At 50.7% G+C, this 9911-nt stretch overlaps 1 protein-coding gene across 1 annotated transcript in view; it reads right to left on the bottom strand.

Moving 5' to 3' along the window:
* The window catches only part of PRDM10 (PR/SET domain 10), a gene marked incomplete in the record, with an annotated part of 96385 nt that overhangs the window by 63955 nt on the left and 22519 nt on the right, over nucleotides 1-9911 (bottom strand). Inside the window, 1 exon segment of the mRNA XM_014588650.2 lies at nucleotides 2239-2418. Coding sequence (XP_014444136.1) covers nucleotides 2239-2307 — 69 coding nt within the window.

Below are 9911 nucleotides of genomic sequence, written 5' to 3'. Positions count from 1 at the left end.
AGAGACATAGAGACAGAAAGCGAGAAATCACCCCCCAGGGGGTATGGTCACGCCACAATCCCTTCTCCTCCATTCTCCTCTCGGGATCTTGGGCACGCACGCACACGCGCCCGGCGTGAGTTTTAAGCCACCGGGTCCGGGACGCAAACCGCGGTCGACTACGTGGGAGTCCAGCGACACAGCCATTGCGCTAACTGCTGGTTCCCTCAGCCTAACTTTTGTATGTCAGTTTTCTCCAGGGGAATAGAAGGTCTCCAAGATGATATAAACCAAGTTCCCTCCCAGAAAGAACCAAGTGACCAAACGGAATCGAACACCGAGAAGTACAACCATCTGTCCTTCTGCACGGGAGGGCTTTGGGAAATGTGCATTATGAAAAAATGATGCGTATATTTGACTTTTTTGGGCACCAAAATAAACTTGTACTTTAATTCCATCTTTCTACAAATTCTTTGACGTCTTCTCATACGAAATGACTAGTCTGGCTTCTACATAAATGTGACTGGCCCATGAAGATAAGGTTTGTATATGGAAAAATTAGGCTGATAACATATACTTGCACAGTTTTCAATTGTTAGAAGGAAATTTCACGGGCCCACCCAGTAGCCACGTGGTTAAAGGAACAGGACCTCACGAAGCTGACCATGGCCCGACTCCCACTGGAAAACACAGCGGGTGCATGCGTGTGCCCCAAACCCTGACAGGATGAAGAAATGGAGAAAACACTGGACCGTGGCCACACCCCACTGAGGAGCACTGCCTCTCCCTTTCTCTCCTTCTCCCCTCCCCCATTCCTATCTCTGACAAGTACACAAGGAAAAGGAAAGGAAAGAAAGTAGTCTTTTAAATGGTTTCGAGAAATAAAACAGCATTCTCAATTATTCTACTGAAAATATTTCTGAATTTTTTTTAAGTGTGCACCCTGAGACTTTTAAATCATACCAGATCACTTTTTTTTTAGCTTGCCAGGGGGGCATGTACTCACCAGAGAAAGAGAGATGAAGAGAGAAAGCATCGCCCCATGGGGGACGGTCACGTCGTAATCCCCTCTCCTCCCTGTCTCCCTACTTCCGAGATTCTGGGCACGCACGCGCATGAGCCCAGCATGTTCTCCAAGTCACTCAGGCCAGGACTCAGACCACACTGTTGGCAACATAGGATCCAGCCGCCTTAGCAACCATGCCACCTGCTGACCTGATCAATTTGTTATATTTATCATAATGTTTAAATTAAATAAAATTTGTATGTTTAAATGTTTCAATGCTAAATTCCTGGTTTTGATAAGTTTGATTACATAACTATAGTTACTGTAATTTAATAAAAATTGAATAAAGACCACGTATTTATTATAATGTTTAAAAATGAAGCTCTATACTTTGGTCACATATAAACCATGGCTCTATATTCCCACCGACTCATCGTCAAATGCAAATCCACCTGAATGCAGAAGCCTGCCTTGGCTCGGACTGGTCAGAAGAACATATGGTTAGTCTGGCAGTGGCCAGGCCACATGGCTAGTCCAACAGAGGCCAGGCCATCGGAGACAGCGGAGTGCACGGGGACCAGCCCCAAAGCAGGTGACTCGTAGTGGGACAATGCTCCTTAGGTGTCACATTCTGAATTAGAAAGAAAAGGCCCTCACTTTATAGATGCACCTAGTACTTTACTGCACACAAGGAGTCAAAACTCTATCCTGGGAAGGGACCAGCAGATGGCATCATGGTTATGTCACTGGACTCCCACATAGTCAACCGCAGTTCAAGTCCCAGACCCGGCCGCTTAAGATTCATGCCAGACACATGTGCGCGAGTGCTCAAAATCTGAAGAGAGAATGGAAGAGAGGAAGAGAAGGGACTGTGGCGCGGCCTTCTCCCCTGGGGGTGATTTCTCGCTTTCTGTCTCTCTGGCAAGTGCACGTGCCTTATAACAAAAATCTCTCAAAAACAAAACAAAACAAAACGCCATCCCGGAAAACATAAAGGAAGCCCGTGACAGTGTGAGGTTCTCGCACCAACAGGTTAAAATAAAGCGGAGGAGAGAAACATGATGCCAGGATGGTGCAGAACAGACAGAGGGGCCTGCGGGTGGCAGCAGTCAAATAAGCACTAGTCAAATAAGGAAAACCTACAAACCACTCTTGGAGGCCACTTCCCCCCACTGCCCCGTATCTGCAGCCCGGCTACGCCTTCGCCTCACTGCGCGGCACCAGCTAACACGCTGCCCTCGTGCCCCGTTCACCTGTGTGCTGCTCTGCTCGTGGTCTGCAGACGTCTGCCACACGTGCGTGCTCTCGTCTTTGGAGTCCATCCTTCCCTGATGGCCGCTCCAGTCCGGGCCCCTAGAGCAGCACGGGGAGCAGGGCAGTCATCTGTCCACCACACACGTGTTCATGAAGGACAGAGGGGCTCCGCAACATGCCTGGGAAGAGAAAAAAGGGGCTAAGACTCTAGGTAGGTAAGGACATGGTAAAAGATTACAGTTTCAATCGCGAAAAGCAAAGAGAAATAAATCTTTGTTAATAGGCAACACACCTGGGCAACACAGTAAAAAATGAAGAAGTTATTTGTAACAGTAATGTCCTGCATGCCTACTATGTTCTAGGTCCTCGCTGGGCGTGTAGGGGTATATGCGTGTGTGTCAGGGCCAAGCGGTAGTGCAGTTCATGTCCTACAGCCTCCCTGTGCACGCCAGGCGCACACGTGCAGGCTCCAGGCTGGTGGAGGCTGGAAATGGATGGTGGCGTAAAGGCCTTGCCGAGGTGTAACCGGCCAGAACTAGTCAAATCAGAAAAGCCTAGTGCTGCCTGCTCTTCCGTGTGTTTGTTTGCAGGCTGCACGTGTGGAGAAGGCTGAGTCACCTAGCTGACCCTCCAGGGAGGGAGCGGACAGCTGGCTGCACTGGACTAAGCAGGACTGCACAGGTTTCACGCTGCCATTTGCACAGGCAGCTTAATGAACCAATGAACATGCAGCGCAAGCCAACCAATCAGATCAGTACAGCTTGAAACCTTCATTTGCATGAAAGGATCTCACTGAAGACTTGGGCAGGAGCAGTTCCTCCCTAAGAGCCCACCCTAGTGACCAGACAGGCAGACCTGCGGTTTCTCCTGTCCCCTCGCTAGCTATGCAATACAACTTGCTTCAAGACTTGGTGACATGTTGACTGGCTCCATGTGATCGGGCAGCCTACTCACTGCGCCTGTCCGTCTCTCTCATGGAGGAAATAAAACTTAAAATACACTTACACATCATGTAACACATATTGGTGTGCATATATACCATGTATTAACATATATGTGCATGTGTACATAGCATGTAATGTCATCTACTTGTCGTATATGTATATATGTCATGTACATACAATGTAACATTACATATTTGTGACGTGTATATACGTCGAGTATATCTAATGTGTATTTGCATGTGTGTATACACACTTACATATGTGATGCACATACACATACCACATACTATCACAGAAACACAATCTTCATTAGGCACACTGAGGCCCCAGCCCTGGTGGCACAGACCACGTGCAGGATGGGGTTCAGTTCCCAGCTGCCCCATACAGGCAGGGAGATCACAGCGTGACAGCCCGTTGAGGGTGCGTGTGCGTGTGTGTGTGTGTGATCATAAACACCAATGCAATCTTTGTTCTCCGGGGAGCAGGAGGCCCCTGATCTAAATGCAGGCACGTGGAGGGTCACAGCCAAATCTGCTGCACGGCCCGAGCCCTTTCCTTAAGGGCCCTGGCTTTCTATCCCCCTTTGTTCACAATGAACGGCAAAATAGTAAGTCACCAAATGGGAAAAAATGGCAGGAGGAGGGAGCCAAATTGGGGGCCACAGTTTGGAAAGTGCAAACATAAACGTTGTTCCCCATTTGCTCAGTACAGGAGTGGTCTGTCCTCACTTCAATGGACAGGCACAAAATCTACATCCCCGAACCTTACTCCTTTCCGAAACAGGCTGTGTAAGGGAACCCATCTGCCCTGCAGATGGTGGTGAAATGCTTCGACTGAAAGTCACGAGAGCCTTGCTGGGATTCACCGGCAGCAGCTCGCCCAGGAGGCCTCCCGTGAGAGCCGCAGACACACAAGAGGGGAAAGACCACGGGCCAAGACCCAACCACGCCCCTCCATGATGAGTGGAAACAAGCTGAGGTGCGCAGCCTTAGACCAGATCCCACATAGCGACTGCGGTTCGAATCCCTGGGCTGGTCAGCCTGAAACATACTGGGCACAGGTGTGGGTGCCCAAAAGTGGATGGGCTGGGGGACTGGAGGAGAGGGTGGCGGCGTGGCCAGACACTGCAGAGGGTGTTCCTCTCTGTCTCTCCCTCACTCTCACATGCAGGCACATAAGCTCTATCATGAAAAAGGAAAAAAGAAGAGGGTGGGAGAAGGGAGAGTGAGAGGAAGGCAATCTAGGAGAAAAACAGAGAAGCAAGACACTGACGGACGCAGAAATGGATGACTGTGTGTTGAGGATAATCAAGACATGTGTATGGTGTCTTCACCTGGACTGGTGCGAAGGGTATGCACGCTGGGCAAATTTACCGTTCAGACAGTAGGGTGGGTAGTGATTGAATGTACAAGCTACATTTGAAAAAGAAAACAGACAATTGTGTACAGATATTCAGGGTGAGTTCCTGTGGTATATACCTCAACAGAGCTGTTATTGAAAAAGGAAAACCAGGACTGCCTGTCAGTGACACCCCAGTCTCCACACACAGGACGCCATGAGAACGTACAGAGGGCAGGGCCAGCGCGGCCGCCGGGTCACAGCGTGTCACATGTCGGAGGCTTTTTCTTAAAGTTTCTTACTTTGAAATAATTTCCGACAGAAAAGTCGCACAGAGAGCTCAAAGAATTCCCGTATTGCTTCACTCCGCCCCCCGGATGTTAGCATTTCACGGTTTCCTGTCTCCCCGTGCGGTCGCGCTAAGTTGCAGGCACAAAGCTTCTTTACCTTTAAATTCTTAAGACCTTAATTCCTAAAACCAGACCCGTCCTGATAACCACAGCAGGTACCGAGTCAGGAAGGGAGGCCTGAAGCTGCACCGCAGCCTCGCTTCAGACTGACTCCAAATCTGCCAACTGCCTGCCTAACGCCTTTCCCAGCCGAAGAGGCAACACTGTTCTTCCGGTCTGGGATCTGCAGTGGCACTGCACGTCACACCCCACTGTCTGTCCCCTCTCCCCGCCTATTCCTAGTCCCTAGTGACCTTGACATTTTTCAAATGCGCGGGCTCTTCGGGTTCCTCACAGTAGCATCAGGATTCATATTTTTAGCAAGAACGCCCAACAGCGAGCCAGTGTCCTTGCCATGCAGGAGCTCAGGGTGTTTCCAGTCTCGCTCCCGGATTGCCGAATCCCCAAGTGCCCACGCCCTCCTCACACACAGCCCACAGGGCCTTCTAGAAAGACGCTTTTCCTTTCATTGTAACTTTGTTTCTTTTTAACAGGTCATATCTGCAGTAGACTCAAAGCTGCAAAGAAACGAGAAGGTGTAAGCGGGCAGTCTTCCTCCTGGAAGCCCGCGCCCCTCCTGGGAGACGACCTGTACGATCACTGGCTGGTCTCTGCTTCCGAAGACATTTCCCGCACGTCCGAGCAGGCTCACAGCCGCAGACAGGAGCGCTACTGGCGCAGCCCGAGGTCGTCTCACGCACCGTCACACCTCCAATGAGCTTGTGGGGAAATGCAGTGACAGTACCAAGTAACGTCAATGCAAATGATCCTGAAATCCATGCGTCTTTTTCACGGTATGTATCTGTCATGGACTCTCTAAAGACCCCTTGTGCACGACGTCAGATTCCGCATGCTGTTCTCGTCATGCATTGGGCTGTATAATTCCGTTCTACGATATATCATTTATCTCATCGATCTTGCGTCCATAGGCATTCAAGTGCTCTCTGGCCTCCGGCTGTGGGCAGGAACAGTCACTGGCCTGTGAAGTGCATGTCAGACCCTCGCACCTGCTGGTGTCTCCCCGGGCAGCGCTGCGGCAGCTAGAGGGGCCGAGTCAAAACGAAGTCACCTTTGTTTCTGGACTCTCGCACTGGTGCCCACCCACCCAGCGCCTGGCACGCGAGGGCACCAGGACACAGGGTGCCCTGCCACGTGGGAGGCAGTGGTTAGACGGACGCAGTGGTGATGAGCTGGGCACTGGTGCTGGATTCAGGGGGCGCCAAGACTTAACACTCACTCTCTCTCGCTCGCTCTCTCTCTCTCGCTCTCTCTCTCTTTCACTCTCGCTCTCGCTCTCTCGCTCTCACTCTCCCCCCATCTCTCTGGTAAGCACACACACCCCATAACAAACTGAAAGTGGAAGTAAAGAGAGACAGACAGTGGGTGTGGGCCGAGGAGGACGCTACATCAGAACATGGCGACCAGGGGCACTGACTAGCAGAGATGGACCGTGAAGGATGAAGAGGAGGTGAGCGGAAACGGGAAGGGGCAGGACAGACATTCCAGACTGAAAAACCTTTTCTCAGACTTTACTGGAATAAGGAGGTAGACATCACACAGCATGGGACACCAGCAACTACCGGGTCGTTGGAAAAGTCATGGCGTAGTTTGTCATTCTCACAGAAACCCGTTATGATTTTCCAACGACCCAGAACATGAGGTGGGAGAAGGGTGACTCAGAGCAGATGGGGAGCAAAAATCTCCCAGGAAAGGACCCAGCGTCTGAGCAATGCGGTGTGGGTTCTGCGTGCAGTGGCGGCTCCCCAAAACTGCTGATGCTGTTGGCCAAAAAGCAGCACAAGACGGTGGAAACACTTGCGTGCAGTGTTGGGAGTGCAAAACAGTGACCCCAGCGCCCGGTTGGTGGCCCTTCTAGAACTACCAGCTGCCCGGCCGAGACGGCAGCACGGCTGTCAGAGCTGCCCTGGACATCCAAGCACTCCTCAGGACACGCGGGGTGCAAGCCCCACGAGGCAGACTCTGTGAGGGCCCCATGGGGTGCCTGTTTCTCTCTCTCTCTCTTCTCAGAAAAACTAAATAAACTTTTAAAACCTCAGGGTGACACTGTGCAATTATTCATTGCTAATAAATAGTTCAAGAAAACTGAATTCTAGGCATGACTCCAGCACTCGTTGAGCAAGTTGCTAAAATCCTCTGGGCGTCAGCGACCCCGTCTGTAAACCCAGAGTAGGAGATGGTTCTAAGCTCATGTGGGAGGCCACAGAGGGGCGTGGAAAACACACAGGGCCTGACTGGAACAGCCCGGCCACCAGGCTGGCTGTATGGCCTCGACCAGCCCACCCAAATTCTCCTAGTCAATGCCACAATGCATAAAACGAAGATGATAGTTACTTTCTGGAATTACTGTGAGGGCATAAGATATGTGTGATCATTCCAGGCACAAAAGCTAGCACATAGCAGGTGCGCAAATAATCAGTCTTCATATTTTATAGACAAGCAATACAGAGCTTCGGAATCTTCAAAACATCACCTATCTATTCTATTAACACCCGAGGCCAGCAGACAGCGTAGGGTATGTCACTAGACTCCCACATGACCAACTGCAGTTTGAGTCCTAGACTCTGGCTTCAGTCTCATGCCAGGCGCTTGTGCATGTGCGCCCAAGATCCTGGGAGAACAGAGGAGAAAGGACTGCAGCGTGGCCATCCTCTTTGGGTGTGGTTTCTCACTTTCCCTCTCTCTGTCTTTGTCTCTCTCTCTCTCTCTCCAGTGAGGACACGCATCCTAAGGCAAAAACCTCTTTTAAAACAAAACAAAACAAAAAAACACCTAACACCTGGGGCCAAAAAGTGGCCTGCGGTAAAAGGCACTGCTCTGCAGGGCATCCCACGTGGGAAGGTTCCCAGTTCAAGCCCAGCAGCTTCCCTGAGCATGTCGGGAAGACGGATGCCCACAGTCTGGGGCCGGCTGAAGGCTGGAGATGGACAGGGCATCGAGACCAGGCTGGGACGCTGTCTCTTGGTCTCTGTCTCTGCATCTCTCTTGCATTCACAGAAAATAAACTTTTAAAAAGGAGTAATTTGGAGACCAGCAGTTAGCATAATGGCTATGTCGCTGGACCCCCATGTAGTCGACCGTGGTTCTAGTCATGGACCCGGTGGCTTAAACTCACGCCGGGTGCATGCGCATGCGTGCCCAAGATCCTGAGAGGAGAATGGAGGAGAAGAGACTGCAGCATGGCCATCCCCCCAGGGCGGGGATTTCTCGCTTTCTGTCTCTCTGTTTCTCTCTGGTGAGCACACACACCCTGTAGCAAAAATCTCTCTGAAAAAAATAATTTAAAAAAATAAAAAATAAAAAAGGAGTAATTTTTTTTTCTTTTTTTTCGGAGAGGTTTTCGCTATAGGGCACGTGCATTCGCCAGACAGACAGAGACAGAGAAACAGGAAGCTAGAAATCACCCCCCCAGGGGGGATGGCCATGCCACAATCCCTTCTCCTCCGTTCTCCGTTCTCCTCTCGGGATCTTGGGCACACACGCACACGCCCCCGGCATGAGTTTTAAGTCACCAGGTCCGGGACTCGAACCACAGTCGGCTACGTGGGAGTCCAGCGACATAGCCATTACGCTAAATGCTGGTCCCAGGAGTAATTTATTAATCCATGCCCTATGCACAAATCTCCTTTATGGTAAGGCTTGTCATGTTTATTTCCCTTTTTATTAATTTTCTTTTATTTTTAAATTTATTTATTTATTTGTGTTTTCTCCATAGAGTGCATGTGACTGCCAGAGAGGGCCAGAGAGAGGGAAAGTGAGAAATCACCCCCAGGGGGATGGCCATGCTGCAATCCCTTCTCCTCCATTCTCCTCTCAGGATCTTGGGCAGGCATGCACACACGCCCGGCCTGAGTTTAGGCCACAGGGTCCGGGACTCGGACCATGGTCGACTACATGGGAGTTCAGCGACATAGACATTACACTAATTGCTGGTCCCTCTTTTATTTTATTTTAATGGTGTATCAACAGCACTCTTCAAGGCACAAAAAAACATTATACAGAGAACACTGATCCATGAGAATTCTGAGCCTAAAGAGATCTTGAACAGAATTTTTGTTCTTGTTTTTTGAGTTTTTGCTACAGGGCGCAGGCACTCGCCAGGGAGAGACAGAGAGAAGGAACGTGAGAAACCACCGCCCAGGGATGATGCCACGCTGCAATCCTCTCTCCTCCACTCTCCTCTTGGGGGTTTAGGCAGGCATGCACACCCACCAGTGTGACTTTTCAAGTTGCCAGGTCCAGAACACAAACCACGGTCAGCCATGTGGGAGTCCAGAACCTTAATCACATCACCTGCTGACGCCCAGAATCCTTTTCTTTTTAAATTTAAGCTTATTAACTTATTTCTTCTATTAGAGAGAGAAAAAGAAAGAGTTGTTGATCTGCCATCTCCCAAGCTCGGCCAGGCCAGATCTCAGGCACACAGGCAAGTGTCCCCCACGCACAGGGCAGTCCCGGGACACAAGCCCAGACCTTTCCCCTGTGAGGAACATCACCGAATTACAGAAGGGGAGAAGACGGATGTCAGGAGGTCCGACCTACAGCACAGAGTTTCAGAGCTGCAGTGATCGCACGCCCGAGAGGTGTCCCAGAACAGTGGCAGCTGTGGGGTGGGACCAGGCAGACCGTAAGAAAACGCTCTGTCTTGTTCACCCACTTGAAATGGGAAGTGGAGATTTCACATTCAACTCATTTCTGGGGCCAAGAGTTTCAGAACTCAGAAGCAAAGGGCCAGTAGGTGGCGCTGGGGGTGGTTAAGGTGCGAGACCCCCTGTGACTAACTGCACGGTGCAAGTCCTAGACCCAGCAGCTTGACAAACACAACGGGGGTGCGTGCGTACATGTCCAGACTCTCAAGAGGAGAATGGAGAAGGGACTGTGGCACAGCCATCCTTCCTAGGGGGTGGCTTGACCCTTTCCCGC

This window comes from Tupaia chinensis, unplaced genomic scaffold (assembly GCF_000334495.1).
Source record: "Tupaia chinensis unplaced genomic scaffold, TupChi_1.0 Scaffold000292_1, whole genome shotgun sequence".
NCBI lineage: Eukaryota > Metazoa > Chordata > Mammalia > Scandentia > Tupaiidae > Tupaia > Tupaia belangeri.
Note: the sequence above shows the minus strand (reverse complement) of the source record. Positions and strands in the feature narration are given on the sequence as shown.